The 18,740-nt window shown below is 32.6% G+C and overlaps 2 protein-coding genes across 5 annotated transcripts in view; both read right to left on the bottom strand.

Moving 5' to 3' along the window:
- The window catches only part of LOC129801196 (uncharacterized), a 53,515-nt gene extending 48,386 nt beyond the window's left edge, over window positions 1–5,129 (bottom strand). For all 3 annotated transcript variants that reach the window (XM_055845994.1, XM_055845996.1, XM_055845995.1), the window contains exon 1: window positions 4,831–5,129. In XM_055845994.1, coding sequence (XP_055701969.1) covers window positions 4,831–4,876 — 46 coding nt within the window. In that variant the 5' untranslated portion in view covers window positions 4,877–5,129. The remainder of the gene's footprint in view (window positions 1–4,830) is intronic.
- A 344-nt stretch (window positions 5,130–5,473) lies between these two features.
- LOC129801195 (acetylcholinesterase) overlaps window positions 5,474–18,740 on the bottom strand; it is a 39,265-nt gene continuing 25,998 nt past the window's right edge. For both annotated transcript variants that reach the window (XM_055845991.1, XM_055845993.1), the window contains exon 6: window positions 5,474–5,539. The gene's annotated coding sequence lies outside the window, so the exon portion shown is untranslated. The remainder of the gene's footprint in view (window positions 5,540–18,740) is intronic.

Genomic DNA, 18,740 nt, shown 5'->3' with positions numbered 1-18,740 from the left:
TTCTGGAAGAGAGATGGCGAAAAAGCTAGGGAATTCCATATCCGGAGCAGTGCTGGAGATGGTCACCATGTGGATGGACTCAGATCTGACCATTTCTGGAAGAGAGATGGCGAAAAAGCTAGGGAATTCCATATCCGGAACAGTGCTGGAGATGATCACCATGTGGATGGACTCAGATCTGGCCATTTCTGGAAGAGAGATGGCGAAAAAGCTAGGGAATTCTATATCCGGAACAGTGCTGGAGATGGTCCCCATGTGGATGGACTCAGATCTGACCATTTCTGGAAGAGAGATGGCGAAAAAGCTAGGGAATTCCATATCCGGAACAGTGCTGGAGATGATCACCATGTGGATGGACTCAGATCTGACCATTTCTGGAAGAGAGATGGCGAAAAAGCTAGGGAATTCCATATCCAGAACAGTGCTGGAGATGGTCACCATGTGGATGGACTCAGATCTGACCATTTCAGGAAGAGAGATGGCGAAAAAGCTAGGGAATTCTATATCCGGAACAGTGCTGGAGATGGTCCCCATGTGGATGGACTCAGATCTGACCATTTCTGGAAGAGAGATGGCGAAAAAGCTAGGGAATTCCATATCCGGAACAGTGCTGGAGATGATCACCATGTGGATGGACTCAGATCTGACCATTTCTGGAAGAGAGATGGCGAAAAAGCTAGGGAATTCCATATCCGGAACAGTGCTGGAGATGATCACCATGTGGATGGACTCAGATCTGGCCATTTCTGGAAGAGAGATGGCGAAAAAGCTAGGGAATTCCATATCCGGAACAGTGCTGGAGACGGTCACCATGTGGATGGACTCAGATCTGACCATTTCAGGAAGAGAGATGGCGAAAAAGCTAGGGAATTCTATATCCGGAACAGTGCTGGAGATGATCACCATGTGGATGGACTCAGATCTGACAATTTCTGGAAGAGAGATGGCGAAAATGCTAGGGAATTCCATATCCGGAACAGTGCTGGAGATGATCACCATGTGGATGGACTCAGATCTGGCCATTTCTGGAAGAGAGATGGCGAAAAAGCTAGGGAACTCCATATCCGGAACAATGCTGGGGATAGTCATCATATGGATGGGCTCAAAACTGATCATATCTGGAGGAAAAATGAGGAAAAGTAGGATAATACCATGTCCAGAGCTTTTCCAGGGATGGTCATCTTGTGGATAAAGAAGATTTGGGGATGTCTAAGATAATGATGAGAAGGACGTCTTATGTTCGTAGATCATGAAATTGATTTTTCTTGCAAATTCTAATTCAATTACACTGCGAGAAATGATTGATAAATGGTTTTTAGCTCGTTAAAAAACTGTGGCCGTTTTTTGCTCGTAAGATTTTTTGACAGTTTTTTTGCTCTGACAAAAAAGATACAGGGTTTTTGCAATAAGGTCCTCAAATATACTAGATTTCTGTATAAATAACTTTTCCATAACGGCTCTGTGAGCTAAGTAAAGGAGATGGCTTCAAATATCTCCAAATAAAAGAGAGAACTTGCCATGGAGGTGTCTTTGTTACACCTTTTAGATTAGGACTATGTCATAAAACAAAATTTACGTTACCTCTCAAAGGTTTTGCACACCATCCTACTCTTTCGCACTCTTCTTCTTATTTTAAGTAAGGTAAAGTATCCTCTATTCGACCGCCTCTCTATTCGACCACCCTAGGTTCCTCAGGTCGACCAGACGAAATATTTGTTCAAATTATTTACATTTGCAATAATATTTGGCAAATAGTTTAACATCATAGGGTCAGTTATTTTATAATTAATACAAATCAGTGAAAATATCATAGAAATTGACCATAGAACACTGAAAAAAGCACTTTTACGAAGTGTTAAAAGTATTTCTTAAATAAAAATTCGCAATTTTTCATCAATTTATAGCATTCTTATTGATATTCTTAATTGTTTTCTTAAGGAATTATTTCAATTATTATTCTTATAGATTACTTGAGAATTCAAATTTTAAGTCTAATCGCAAGTTGAGGACTTTATCTTTATTCTGTGCAAAAATTTTAGTTCTACGATTAAGTTAAACATTAAATTTAAGGTCTTAAAATTGAAAGTGCATTTCAAATATAATGTTCCTCAATTCGACCTGTCGACGAATCATAGGAAGTGGAGCTTTTTCAGTTAAATGTTTTACTACTTCTGAATAAATTCATAAAACTGAGTTTTCCTATTTTATATTAATGATTGACTTAATTTTAAGCGTTATTCATGAAGTGTTAGAAAGCCAAAGTTAAATGCATGACTTTATAGTTTTGTGTTTTATTTAATTTCTTAGAAAAAAATGGGTGGTCGAGTAGAGGAACCCCAGGCGGTCGAGTAAAGGCACTCTGATATCAGAGTGGTCGAGTAGAGGAACACATCGCATTTATAAAACAGTTTAATTTTTTTGTAATTTAAAATTATATTATGTCTAAATGAAGTTCACCATAAGATAGATAAGGATCTATTCTATAGTTTTAGATAAAAACCCTATCTAAAAAGACAAATTATAACTGTTTTTTCATAAGTTTTTCACAAAACACCTCCTTAAGTGGTCGACATAGGGTCATTTACCTTATCACAACAAATTTAATTTAGTTCAATCGAGTTTTTTAGGTCCGAAAATATGATATAAACATATGCAAAACCTTTGAGAAAAAAGGAATATGAATTTTGATTTCATGAATTCCTTATCTAGAAGGTGTGCCTTAGACATTACTCATCAAGGGTACGTGTACCAAACTTTGGCATAGTTGCAAATAAGCACCAAAACCCTAAGTTTAAAATTTAATGCAATTTTTTATTACTTCTTTTTAAGGAGTGTTGTTTGGAACATTGAAAAGTTGTTTATCATTTTTTTTTCCTTTAATGTAATTCCTAAAATGTTTAAAAAATAATATAAATATAGACATTGCTTTGGGTAGTATTTCGGAAATATTGAGTGGAATTTCGGTCACCGTGTTTATAACCGCCCCGTGTAAAAGAACGGATAGAAAAGTTCAAAACGTCATACTGAACGAAATTACCCAGCAAGCACAAAATGTAAACCGATTTCAATTCATCTGAAAACATAGGTATTTTCAGATGAACTCTGCTAACCTAAAAACGACACTCACGAGGGAGTTCAATTTCCATATTCGGTTAGCAGTTTACTCCAGTTCGGCCAGCATACTTTTGCTGATCGACCAGCAAAAATATGCTGAAAACACTGCTCTTTTCAGTTAACTGTTGGGCAGTTTAACATATTTATATGACCCAGAGCCGTGGAAATCTTGAAAAGTTGACCTGGACATCACAAATGTATGCGCAGGTTATCATAGCGACTTTTGCTCTTCCTGAACTTTTCTAAGGCCTTTTCCACATCATCTTTTTCATAGAGGCGATTGTTTTTTTTTCTTTCTTCAGGCATTTTACAACATATAAATTAAAAAAATAACTAAAATAAATAAGAATTTTGGGGAAGCAAAGATGTATTGTAATAATAAACAATACTTCACTGGAGAGATGCTCATAAAATGTCTATTTTGTTACACGAAATACATGATCAAGCTGTGAAATTTCACTCGGAATCTAACAAGCGATTCACTATTAACATAAACAAAAACAATCTAAAATGAACACTAATTAATTTTAATGAAAAACCTCGAAGAAAAATCATTTATACTGTGTCACAATCCACAAGACTCTCATATTTTTTGTAGAGCTTTTTCCACACCGAAGTTTCTATAAAACAATTTTAATTCAAATTATATCCAAATTTTAACGATCTTGTGTTAAAGCATTCTAAAAAGAGTAAATATTTATTTTAAAAAAAACCATACACTGAGAGAAATCCGAAAAAGTTAAAATAACATTCCAGAAATGTTAATTTTACCCTGCAGTATCGATCCGAAATCGGTGTAAATATTACGCTTTTTAGGTGTATTAGGGGTTAAAGTTACCCCTTTTCATGTTAATTTTACCCTTAAAAAGGTGTAATATTAACATTAAAAATGTTGATATATTTTTATTCCTAAAAAGTATTAAAGTTATGAGGACAAAAAGTTAATCGCAGCCCCGTTTTTTTCTCAGTGTAGGCTATTCGTAGATTAAATCTATAATTTTAATTAATTTAGTTGCTTAGCCGAAGTTACACTCAAAGTGGCCGAAATTCAAAGCTGTCCGGAATATGGTACACTTACTCAAATTGAAAATTTCACTAATTTTCCTACAGGGTTGTTACAGTTTTAACTGGCCAAATTAAATTTATTTCTGACAAACAATTTTATTTTAACCCTTTAATACCTAGAATGTCGAACATTGAAAGTCAGAAAAAAAATCATTTTAGGGGAACACATAAATTTAGATTTTCGTAGGATTTTTTTTTTTAAATCACCGTTGTTTGAATTGTCCTTAAAGGGTTAAAGATCAATAAATTACTACTCATTTGGCAATATGGTTCCCAATAGGTCAATAGGGTCCAGGTCAAAAGCCCGAAAGCCAAAATCCAGAAAGCCAAAATCCCGAACGCCAAAATCCCGAAAGCCAAAATCCAGAATTCTTAAAAGTGACTTAGCTACTCCCACGATTGCATCTGCGCTTGCTGGAGGCAAAGGGAAATTTTCTGTGTCTTGGGAAATTATTCTATTCATTTTCCTCTATATAATTTCATCCTTTCACGATTTTGAACATTCGGAATTTTGGCTTTCGGGATTTTGGCTGCCACCGGGTTACCATATTATTACGGTCCACAATAAAAAAGTGTGACAAAAATTGCTGCTTGGGTTGAGAATAACAAATGAATGTTTTGAAAAGGTAAAAAAGGATCAATAATACGCACCAACAATAACGACATAGATGGCTAAAAGTGTGGCCAAAACGAGCATCTCGGTGGCCTCTAAGTGGAGACTCTGGAGGAATACAGCCAAGTCATCTGTCTCTGGATTGCTGAGCAAGCACGTGGAGCACAATTTTAGCGGTGTCAGTAAATGTCCTCGAAGCACAAGCCTCACAAGTAATATCTTATTATATACACGAATGGACGACCTGATATTTCACATTCGCATTAAAAATTCAATGAAATCGATCGAGAATCACTTGAGAGGTGAAAGAAACAATGGGAAAAGCACTTGTCTTTCCAACAATTTCCACTTACACCATCCACAAGTCTATTTATCGCATGGCGCATTCGAAGAAGCTTCCATGAGCTGGATTAGAAATCGATATAATAGTTCTTTCTCTTCTCATTATTGAGACACTTAATAATTTTTTTTACGTCTATGTTGTCTGCTTTTTTGTAAAATATCCAAAAAAAAAAGACACCGCACTGTTTATTCAATACCTCTCTTCATTTTCAATCAATATTCCCATTAACCATTGTTATTGCTTAGGTCTTTTAATATTGGAGTCCCTTTCTCCTTTCCTATATGTCCTAGGGGTCTGTTTTGCCTCTAAATGAGCACTTTAATTAATTTTATCGCTTCTGATATATATGTATATATGTATTTCCGAATTGTCCCTTTTCCCCATTTCACAAAATTTGAGTATATCTGCAAATATAAGGAGGAAGATATTCAAATTATATCCAACTCTCGCTTCGTCGAACTCTGTAAATTTGTCATTTAACTTTTAATTTATTCCCTGCGCACATATACACTCCAAAAAAAAACATACATTTCCGAGGGCAATTATTTCGGGGAATATATTAAAATAGCGTGACACTCATGAATAAATTGTTATACATATACCATAGAATTCAATATTATGCTGTTTTTTGCAGTAAAACTATCCCTCTCTCTCATCACCCTAGAATTGCTTTTTCTATTCATTAAACTAACCTGAGAAACTTTAATTATATTTGAGGAATTTAAAATATATAACAAAAAACCAACCACACTTAAAAAAAATATTACTATAAAACAAACCTTTTATTCCATGCCTTTACAAATTTATTAAATAGAAATTCCCACAACATAACAATTTTCTTATGCACAAAAAGTGTTTTAGTGCGGTTTTAAAGTTTCTCCATAAAAACATTGAATTTATAATGCCAAAAATGTGTTTTATCATTTTTACTTGTAGTGCATAACTAAAACGTGAGTGAAAATCCGCGAAATACTTATATACAACATGCCACGAGGACGTACACAATGGATTTTGATATATACAGTGAATAAGAGAAGATTAGTGACAAATAATCCCATTATAAGGAATTTCTAAACTCTATTACAACCTAAAAGCATGGAAATGAAAGCTGGGAAAGGCTTTTATAATTGAGTTCAAATTCCGTGTTTCCTTCACATTATTCTTCCAATATTGCAGGCAACATACCCCATGATTAATCCTGCAGAAAAGGGTGTAACTACAGCATGAATTTGTGAGAGAAAAAAAATATATTGCAGTATTACGGAACTGCAGCCACACAATGCTTATCTCTATCAAATAATCTCTGCAACTACCGAAAGTAAAACCTTGACTTTTTGAACTTGCCTAAAACACTCATTTATTCGTCAAAATTTGAGCTTCCGCTGCACCAAAAGTTTTTACAAAAAGCAAATCTAAATAGGAACAATTACCATTCAAAAAAAAAAACAACAATGATTCCTGAATCTGATAACCACGACAATTGTTGAGAAAATGATAATACGAGGCTTTTGGGATAAGCTTTCGCAAAATGGATTTGTATATCTGGAAAATACAAAACGAAACAATTGGCAATGCTTGTTCACGTACTCGAAACCGAATAATCCATTTATAAATCTCCATTTAAATTCCAAGCTATTTGGTACAAGGATTTAGAATACACAAACTAAATATTCAATGATTGTCTTAACCTTAATTTAAATTAGAAGCTTCTAGACTTCCAATTTAATTGAGACTCAAAATGACTAGTAATAAGCCCAAAGAAGTTTATGGTAACTGATATTCTTAACATGCAACCTTTAGATTCTGCTCACAATCAAAATTGCAAATTGCAAAATGCAACTGAATAACAAAAGATAAAAAGTTTATTGAAATCACATTAAAAACGTCAGAGATAGAATTCGGATGATTTCGGTATCTTAAAGTTCAGAGTACAATCACTGAGAGAAATCCGAAAAAATTAAAATAACATTCCAGAAATGTTAATTTTACCCTGAAGTATTGATCCGAAATCGGTGTAAATATTACCATTTTTAGGTGTATTATGGGTAAAATGTACCCTTTTTCATCTTAATTTTACCCTTAAAAAGGTGTAAAATTAACATTAAAAAATGTAGATATATTTTTACACCTAAAAAATGTTAAAGTTATGAGGAAAAAAAGTTAATCGCACCCTCTTTTTATCTCGATGATGGGGTGAACTGCAGAGTGATGCGACCTTTCGTTGGAAAGGTCTCGATCTCAGATATAATATAATAAAATTTCACCGAAAACGGTAATTAAACACTAAACATACAGTCTGGCCAAATTATTTTTGTTTTCAAGCGATTTCTGAAAAATAATAAGGGAAAGTACTCTCCCTTCGAACGTTCATACCTTCGAATAATGTGAATTTTCTTTTAGTTTTCCTAAGAGACTTAAAGATTTCTATCAAGCATTAGTTAGGTTATTACAAATTATTGATAATTATGTGACAATCATGTGGAAATCTCTTAGGAAAAGTAAAAAAAAAATCACATTATTCAAAGGCATGAACGTTCGAAGGGAGGGTACTTTTCCCTAGCACGCTGTTTGTCTGTCTATCCATCGGCCATACCTAGAAGTCAAAATGTTAGAGAAAGCGACTCGGAACAACCGAGAGACCCTCCATAAATCGACCCAAGGACCATTAACATGTCCCCCATTTTTTCTCCAACCCTCCCTCAGTCTCCAAAATTATGTTTTTTGCTTTGGATTGTTCGAAAACTCGTCGTGCAATATTTCATTCATTTCGTCCATTTATAAGAAAACACCATTGAATATTTCCTAAAAACGTTTTTCCAAGGTTAAGAATCAAAAAGGTTCTAGAGAACGTATTTCTCAACCGAATAGTGTCATGTTTGGGGACATTGGAAAGATTTTCGAATTGTCAACAAGGCTGAACCGGTTGAAACCTGGTAATGAATCATGAACCGATAATTTCTTTTTATCAGAAATTCAAGTGTACTTTTTTCAAAGTTATTTTGGGCGATCTTCTGAATAATTTATAAATAGGTTCAAGCGTTTGTGAATCTGTACACGATAATTCGAGCATTTTGCAAAGTTTTTGCATCACTTTTTTAAATAATAGTGGAACCTGAAGCAAGATGACACAGTAAATTTCAAAATTCAAAAGTAAAACAGATTGAAGCTTCAAATTTTGATCATATCTAAAGCCTTCATGAACCTCTTGAAGGGGCAGGCAATATAATTTCAAAATTATTTAGATCTTCTGAACAATATTCCTTCCAGAAATTATTTTAAAAATAAAAATAATCAGCACATAATGACATTTATTCCGCGCATTTATTTCCAGTTCAACTTTTCTGCCTCTTCTAAACCAGCAAAAAGATGATTTTATCTGTTTCTTATCTAAAATTAATTTCAGAAAGTGTCTCGGAAAGCAAATTCTCTTTTAATTCAGAAAAAATGGTTTATGGAAAAGATATAGAGCGATACATTTTCCAAAGAATTGTGTTGAAATTTCTTAAGTGCACAGTAAAAAAAATTTTGGCTGCTTTACTATGATTTTCATTGTAAATTTGACATTAAACATGTAATCGTATGTACTAATACATATTTGTGTAATTTGTACACATTTTGTCTGAAAACTGTGTAATTTGTACACTTTTTATTTGAAAACTGTGTAATTTTACACGAAAGATGTAAGAAAATATACAAAACTGTGTAATCATTCCCAGTTGATTACACGGTTTACAATTACATAAAATTTAAATTACACATTTTCAGATTACACGTTTTGTTGAAATACATAATTTGTGTAACTTTACAAGAATAATCGTGGTAAAAAAAGCAAACCAACGATTATCCTTGTAATTTTTTTTACTGAGTGGCTTTAGACACATTTTGTTACTTTTTGCCCCAAGTTCGACTTAATAAGAATCAGCGTACGAGAGGATCTAGCCCTAGTCCTTTGAACAAGCGAGATTAACTTTGAAACTAAAATAAACTGTGTGTAGTTTAATAATATTCATTAAAACTTTTAGAAAAATCGTGGTCTTAAAAATATGAATTCAAAAAAGTCTGTTGTGAAAACGACAGAAAGATTAGTGTTGGTTATATAAAAGCTCATTTTAATACAAGATTGTGGATAATTTTCAAGAAGGGAAGATTTATCGACAAAAGCAAGTCTTTCAGACTTCTTACATACTCTGGCATCGAACATTTCATATTTTTCTCATATTTCACAATGAATATAACCTAATGTTTTTCAGGAAATTTGTGACTTAAGGCTGCCTATTAAAATATGCCATTATTGATAGGTCAGATTCATTAAAGAGACATGGGAAAAAAATATAAAGTGTTCGAAACCAGAATGTCTGTGAAGCCTGCAAGCCTTTCAAATTAATTTGCAATTTACTAATTTTATCTTGAATTTATCTGCAGGTATTTAATTCACAACAATTAACTTAAACTTTCAGTAAATATAATTCTTGCAGGGAGTGTGATTTAAAATAAATTTTAGATATGGTAAGTGTGCCAAATTTCGGCATAGTTGCATGCAAGCGTTAAATTCTCAAGTTTGAAAAGTAATATTTTAAATACAAATTAATTTTTTTATTCTTTCTTTTGTAAAAGTGTTGCTTGGAACCTTGTAAAGAGTTTACCGTCTTTATTTACTCTAAAATCAGTCTTAATACATTTTAAAATGAATAAAAATGTAGACATAGCTTTGGTGCCCTATTTCGGCCACCTTCATTCTCTTAGTTGCTTACCCCTCAGGAATTCTTCCAAAGTCTTTTTCACGTCATCTCGTTTGTCGAAGCTACATTTTTTGTTATTCTTTTGCATTGTATAATCTCTAGAGTACGTAAAATCTAAAAGTTCATGGAAATTCGCGGAACAAAAAAGGTGGCCGAAATTGCAAACTGGCCGGAATTTGGCACACTTACCATACACTGAGAAAAAAGAGGCTGCGATTAACTTTTTTTCGTCATAATTTTAACACTTTTTGGGTGTAAAAATATATCAACATTTTTTAGTGTTAATTTTACACCTTTTAAGGGTAAAATCAACATGAAAGAAGGGTAACTTTAACCCACAATACACCTAAAAAGGGTAATATTTACACTGTTTTCGGATCAAAACTGCAGGGTAAAATTAACATTTCCGGAATGTTATTTTGGCTTTTTCGGATTTCTCTCAGTGTAGAGTTCACTTGTAAAGTTTTAAACTACCTCTCTACAAAATTTTCGATAAAATAAATGTAATATTTTAAAATTGTGCTTAACTTGCATTAAAATTCTATATAAATAATCATACTTCAAAAATAACAGGTGTCAAAAAATAAGTCTCGAAACTTCTATCATTCACTGTAAAATGTATTTCTATTTTTTTTTTTTTGAACTTATAAGTGGTTTTCGCAGTTAAACATTGAAAATACATTCAACAAAAATAAGTTTTCAATGAAAAATCAAAAATACACCCTGCAGTCGCATATATCCACATTTCACACCTTTTTCCCACCTCTCTATAACCTATGTTCTCAATTTTAACCATTTCAAAAAAAGAAGTCATGTGTACACAATTTTATTGATCCTTGTATACACCAAATGCTAACTACCATCGTCATTTAATGTACACAGAGACTAAAAGTGAAATCATTAAAAAATTGTTATCCACTCGCAGGTCAACAGAATGTATGTATACATATAAAAAATGCTTTCTCTCCTTTTTCATTCAAATTTTGTAGTATATTATATTCATCAGTTATACGAGCAAAGTATCTTTTTTTTTCTTTCATTTATTTCCATATCTACTGTTGTTGGTAAAGTGGAATAAAAAACCCTGGAACTGTATCTCAAAAACACCTTTACTGATAGCTCTTAATAATGTATGCCCAACGCTAATTGACCGACCTTTCGGGACTACACCACTCCTCATGAAATATGCAATATCCCACAAATGTGATAAAATTTTGCTCCAAATGCACCAACTTTGTATCTTAAAGTGTACAATGTTTATATACGTATGCTACGTATGTAATAAACAGAAAATGTTTCGAAATAAGGAATATTCCTTTTTGCATGCTAAATTATTAAAATTTTGGGGTAGATTTTAAAAGCAAGCCCATATCTACACATCATAAAGATGAAAATTCCCAGAATCCTATGTATACCAGAAAATGTCTAAATCACCTTTTTCACTTGAATTGTTCCTCTCATTTAAATTATATTCTGCATAATTAATTTGGTAAATTTCTTTTTCTCTCTCCCCCTTTTTTTTCAATTAAGATTCAACTGAAAATTGAAAATTGCAAATTTGTCCACAAAAATTATGTGCAGGTTCAAGGCAACAGACGAAAAAAAAAGTTTTAACATAAACAACTGAAATATTCATAACTGTTCTGACGAGGTCTATTGAATCATAAAATTTACGACAGAAACAATTATTCAGAGATAGAATATAAATTTCCCGCAGACAAAATTTTATCAAAACGAAATGTCATTATACAAATAAATTTTCAGCAGCTATAAAAATTGATTAAAAATCTATAATTGGATAATTCAGGCACATTTTGGTAAATTTACCTATTTGCACATGAAATTCAATTAAATCGTCAACTGAAGCAATGGAAGCAATTAACAGGGCAGAGATGTGAAACTTTCGAAATGTGCCCGAAGCAGTAGAAATGGACGAAAAATCGACATTTCAATTAATTTTCTATAACTTTTATAAACTTTAATTTATTATAAAATCAATATTTTTCACAATATTCCCTTCAAATTCTTAATAAACTTACTGATTATCCAACTAATATTTAATATCATGGAATTAATTAGCCGAAAATTCAGTTAAAAAGTCAAGAAGAGTTGAAGGAAAATTATGTCTGACGTATCATCCCAAATAACAAGTACATAATACTTTCATCAAGTTTGATAATAAAGAAGTCATTATGTTTGTGCTGTGAGAATTGTCCGGGAGGAAATGAAAATGCTGGAAGGGCAATTAAAAAGAAATACGAAATTGTATATTGTTATTTTACCAAAAAGCTCCCCAAGTTTAACAGATCTTGGAATAAGAATGGCTTAATACAACAAGAATATTTAATTAGATACACGTCAACAGCTACATAGATTTCTTCTTTGTGATATGCTTTGTAATTTGATTTTCTTCTGTATCACACAATGTAATCCATTGTAAGAAAGTTCAAAAATATTATTTGAATTATTAATTGTGATAAAACAGAATTGAAACTCAATAATTTAATTTTTGTTGTTTCAATCACGAAAGAAATCTTACCTTCTTTATACAGAAATCTGAAAATGTTTCGCGAAATCATATCGAAATCTATACTTTACATAGATAACTGAGGACATAGTCGGACATCTCATATTTTTAAAAAAAAATTGTGCTTTTAGCCTGATGTAATTTTCCTTAATTAATCTACCTCTGAGTTCAAGTCTAAGTTAATATTTTAAATCCCATCTCTTCCACGAATTCAACAACAAATTTGTATGACTTGTACAGAATTTCTGGGCACAAAAAGGTTAAAAAAAAATACTACAAAAATCTAGCACGAAAAACTTTAGGGTTTAGTCATCACTTATGGACGTAATACACTAAAGGCCTCTACACATTGGTAGGAATTTTCGTCAAAAATCTCACTTTTGACAGAATTTTGACGTTTTTACCTACAGAAAGTGCAGATGTTTTCCTTCAGAAAAAGAAATTTTTAACGAAAACTGCTCTCGATGCGTAGTGGCCTTTATAGACAGCTCGCAAAATCGTAAGTTTTTACTTAAAAAAGATTTCGAAAAATCACAAAATTGCTAAACACATTATAAACTAATAATTTTGTGATTTTTCCAAATCTGTTTTAGGTAAGAACTTAAGATTTTTGCACGCTATCCATAAGTGGATAACTTCCATAAGTGATGACTCCACTCTAATGTTCTAAACGATGTTATTAAAAGAAAACAACAAAAAATATCGGGATTGTATAAAGTTTGAACACTAAAAATATCCCTTCTTACATGCTTAAACTCCATTTAACAGAACAATATTCCTTAAATCAAATACAAGACGAAACGTGATGTGAAATTTATTAAAATTAATATGATGTTACGTATGAAATAAAGGACAATGGGCAGAAATGTATGGGAGCTGGTCCAACCTTTCGCCAGAGATGGGATTGTAGGTGATGGTGTATGACTTAAAATTTACCGAGGCCAAAATCAAAAAGGACTGTCAGTCCTTGGGAAATTAACTACATCCTTCTGAAAATTCACAACTTTGACATTTTATTTATCGAAAACAGCTTAACCGATCTTAATGAAACTCGGGTCAAAGTCGATGTATGACTTCGGCTTGAAACAAATATTTTTAGATTTTCCCTCTGACTGCTCTAACTGGTAGCTCCCATACAAACTTGCCATGTTTTAAAGCCATCGCACATTACAGGGCAACAAAATGAAAACTTTTTTCGTTTAATGGCAAATCACAGGTATTTTCGGAGTCCTTGATGTATCTTTAACCGGTGGCAGCCAAAATCCCGAAAGCCAAAATCCTGAAAGACAAAATCCCGAAAGCCAAAATCCCGAATTTTCAAAATCTTGAAAGGGATGAAATTATATGGAGGAAAGTGTTTAGAATAATTTCCTAAGACACAGAAGATTTCCCTTTGCCTCCAGCAAGCGCGGGTACAATCGTGGGAGTAGCTGTGACATTTTTAAGAATTCGGGATTTTGGCCAATTCGGGATTTTGGCTTTCGGGATTTTGGCTTTCGCGATTTTGACCGGGACCCATCTTTAACATATGACCCGAAAGAAACTTATGGTCCATCACGCCAACTCTTTCAGATATCTTAAAGGAAGAATTCATAAAAAATGGACCGAACTGTTTTTGTGAAACTTGATTTTTTTTAAAAATATGGTATATCGTAAGTTGTTGATACTAAATAACGTTTTCAAAAAGAGAACTGAACTCAAGGAACATTTTCCTAAAAGAAACCGTATCCCTATCGCTTCATTTTTCTTGTATCCTAATTTTCCTCAAATATCCTAGAATATTCTTTAATTCCGTTAAACGTATTTCCTCGATTGCGTTCTTATGTCGTCTTTAGAGAAATATTCTCCTTAAAAAAGGAGCCAGGATTTCTGAAGTTCATAAGGTTGTAAGGGTACCGTTACTAAAGAATTATAACAAAAGGTTCTGGGTATAATTAATTAAAACATTTTTTTCACTGAATTTATTACTCAAAGTATTTAAATAACGGTATCTTTTAAGACCCTGAGATCTTTAGAGGTTTTAATTCTTTTTTCAGAAAGAATATTACTACATAAGAGACATTTCCCTAAATACAATCCTTATTTTATGAGTTTGAAGGATCGTAAAAGATTAATAAGGAAGATCTGGAAAATTAAAGGGAATATGAAGAGATAAATGGTTTGTTCCAGGAAAATTTTCTTTCAGTCATTCTTTAGAAATTATTCTTAGAAACGACTAATATACGATTAACCGTTATTGTATAAAAGGAGTTTTGCAAAAAAATCATTACAGTTCTTATACATTATATGTATGTTTTATGCTCTAGTGTTTTTCGTACATACTTTTGGGATTGGTCCCGGAACAAAAGTCGTTACCTTTGCCAATACCTATTCGATGGTATAGGTTTCATTCGTGGCGAAAGATTGGACCATTTTGCCCAATGTCCTTTAAAGTCTGAATTTCTTAAATTTACACAAAAGAATTATCTAAAATATTGGTTTATTTTAGAAGTCAAGATATTTGAAATTATGTGTGTAATGAAAATTGATTTTTATTCTTCTCAGCGCTAGAGCGTTATTGAGGCAGCTCTTACCATGTTTCAGAAATACGTGTGAAGTCTTTCACTTTGCAACTTCCATTGCCAAAATGAGGCTTAAAGTATTGCAGATATGCATGCGCATGTTGTAATTAAAACTTGGAAGTATGCAACCCCAATATCTAACAAAAGTTAACAATTAAATATTGTTTTCTGATTTAAATATTGTAAATTTACATTAAAAAAATCTTTTAATTTGTAAGATGTATCACATTACTTAAACGTCCAAAATTATTTAAAAACATTCAAAATATCAAAATAGCATATGTTTTTTTTCGTGGAAATAGTTTTAGATCGTAAATTTAAGCCCCTCTCTAAAAAACTGTTCACTCCCTCTGCAAACTAACTAATTAAAGTTAAACTTTTCAATTTTTAAAATTAACTAGGATACTTCAATCGTTCCTAAATATAATAATACCGGTAATACTATCAATAGAATTAATACAATTTTATGTACACGGTAAAAACTTTTGGACACTGACCTAAATATTGGAACAAGTTTTCCTTGGAGAAATTTTTTTGGAATCAATTTGTACCTAGAGAAGATATTTGTTTGTTCCAAGAAGTTTTCTTTACAGTTTTGTTACGAAATACAGTTACAATTTAGTTAGTTTTCTTTTGGAACCGTTTTGATACGGTGGAATGAATACAAATTTGAGTTAATTTCGTTTTATACAAATTTGTTCCTGAAAATTGGAACAGAATTTGTTGCATTCGGCTGTTTTGTTCCAACTGTCAGGAACAAATTGGTACATTTTTTTTATAACAATATTATTCATATATCTGTAACATATTTGTTCCAAAAATTTTCGGTGTCCGCGGACGAGGTAATTTTTGGAACGAAAGTGTTACTCATATGAGGAATCTTTTTGTTCTCATTGTCGGGAACAAATTCGTGTAAAAGATTTCGTCTTACAGTTAAGGCCTATACTTCAGTCGAGATGGATTTCGGTGGCGAAAGTTCATAAGAAACATGAAATAAAAATCAACTTAAGAGTGTTTTATACAGATGCGTGCATGACGAAATCATATGCGAGTGCTGAGGGAATGCGGAGCGAATGCGGAGGGGAAGGGAATCTCAAATTAAAAAAGCGAAACCATGTAGCACGAAAATTGCCACAGATTTGGCGTTCTCCTCACTTCATTGGTGACGGGTGACTGAGTGTGAGAGGAGGTATACGATTTTATACTAGACAAGCTATTTTTTGGAACAAATTCGTTACCAATTGGGTATCTTTTTGTTTCTCCTAGAAGGTACAAATTTATTCCAAAAATTTTCGGTGTCCGTGGACGAGCTACGTTTTGGAACAAATTCGTTACTAATATTGATTATCTTTTTGAGTCTCGTAAAATGAACAAGATTGTGTCAAAAATTATGGTGTCCGTCGACGAGCTATTTTTTGGAACAAATATGTGCCGATATTTTTTACCGTGATAGTAGAAAGAATCCACCCACTAAAAAAGAAACAGCGTTTCCAATAAGACAAATTTTCAAAGAAGACTTCCATAAAAAATAAACCAAAATTGCTCTCACAGATGATTTAAAAACGGTTGTACTACTTTTAAAAATTCAATGAAACAACAAATAAAAAAATATGGATTTTAGATCAGTTCCATTTTTCATTTCAATGAGAATTGACATCCTTATTTACTCAAAATCGCAACATTTCTTTAGAAATGTCAAAAGCATTAACAATAAGCTTTTTAAAAAGGCGTGATACAAACTCAGGCAGGATTTACACAATCCCCCCAATCCCCTTTAAATTATCACAAGAATGGTGAAACTCCCACAGAATATAACACGTAAGCAGCATTAATCGAGAATTTTCAACTTAATTGAATTTCACAATGAAAATCACTTGGAAGACTTTATGAAGTCTTATCCAAAATCTCTGTTTTCTGCACGATAAGGAGCAATATTCCCTGTGACAAATGTCTGCAATTACACTCCCAAGTGTCACAATAACGTGTCTTGAGAAGCGTACTAAATTGCTTAACATCAATTTACAGGAATATAAATCGCAAATAGCACTTTAAGTAAAAATACCCAATTAATCCTGATAAACTGAGATGTTTTGAGGTGAATGAATTATAGGAAATGTTTTTCTCTATAATTCTTTCTGGCACCTAGTAACGTTTCTTCACCTGACACGGAATGTATAAGATGATGTATCTCTGGGCAAATTTCAATACAAGCAAATCTTATTTTAGAACATGTTGCATTAAGGGAGTGTGTATGCAAATTTTATAAATAATCGCATCAACATTCACTGTTGAAGAGACTGTCTATAAACATTCTCAAATGGACGATATCGATGAAGATGGTGCAATAATGAAGGATATTTTGTAGTCTAGGGGTACTCAGAGTAAAATGTGATTAATAAAATACTTCCAAAACTCAATATTTCTATGATAAAAGAGACCGAGACTTTTTTGGCATATAAAACTTTCATGAACTTGCTTAACGTACACAATTTGGTTGCAGTAGATTGGGTAGTAAATGTGGTAGAAATGGTCTGAAACTAAAATGATAAATTGTAAATGCATAAAAGTTGTGAAATTATCTTGGGAAAGGAAATATGGAGAATTTATGAAACTTGGAATTACGGTTTGGTTTAAAGGGATTTTTGTGAGCATTTTTAACTTTTTCTTGACTAAAATTGGATTTTTAAGTCTCTGGCACACGTTTTAGATCGGAAGAATTTCGTGAAACAAAAATTAACATCCTAATTCTTTCGTACTCAAAATTCGTTTGAACCAAATTTAATGGGGTTTGATGTTCAAAATAAGAAGAAGAGTCCCAAAAGAGTGGAATAGATATATGCATATCGTTTGAAAAGGAAAGGGATGTGAATTTTGATCACATGAAATTCGCCTGATCTAAAAGGAATGCCAGAGCGACCAGAGCCATTACTGATCATTTAGAATTATTTATGGCTCCAACACACCTTTTGGGCCAGGAAAATTTCATGAAATCAAAATTCACATTTCTTTCTATCTCAAACGTTTTACACTCTACTCCGTAATTTTGTATTTAAAATTAGATTGAACTAAATTAAATTCGTTTACATTTAAATGCTCAAAAGAAGACAGAGATAGAAATATGCAAAACTTTTCAGAAGGAAGATGTAAATTTCGATTTCATTAAATTTTCCTGATTTGAAAGGTGTGCGCTGGCAGCATTACCGATGATTTTTATTTTTTTTTACTGACAAATTTTTAATTCACTGACCGAAAAGGTTATTTCTTTACTTAGAAGGTTATTGATTATGATCAATTTATTTTCTCAGTGTGGCGGACACCTAAGAGAATTTTCAAAATGACCGGAATATCTGTGGAACACTACCAATCTCTACAAAAAGCGTTATCGTTCTGTCCGGTATCAGAGAGGCATCCCACCTGTAAGAACTGGTTTCCACAGTAGCACAGTCACTCGATACAGAAAGGATAGAAAAGGATAAGGTTATATATGATCTTTATCTACTCTCAAATGGGATAAGGAAATTATGGAGAGTTTTTTGGATTGTAGTAGTACACTAGTGAGTGTTTTACCAATAATTTGGATCTACTAAACAAGATTTTTTTTCCGTTTGAGGCCTTTCTGAAGATTTTCCTTTCATATTTTTGTTTTTAGTTACTACTCAGATCAAAAGGAAACACAAGGCATGAGACAAAAAGTGGAAATACCAGAAGCCCATCAAGCCTAATAAAAAGTGAAGCTATTTTTCAGTTTTCCTTGTAAAAATTTTGCAGATATTGCACC

This window comes from Phlebotomus papatasi, chromosome 2, assembly GCF_024763615.1.
Source record: "Phlebotomus papatasi isolate M1 chromosome 2, Ppap_2.1, whole genome shotgun sequence".
NCBI classification, from domain to species: domain Eukaryota; kingdom Metazoa; phylum Arthropoda; class Insecta; order Diptera; family Psychodidae; genus Phlebotomus; species Phlebotomus papatasi.
Note: the sequence above shows the minus strand (reverse complement) of the source record. Positions and strands in the feature narration are given on the sequence as shown.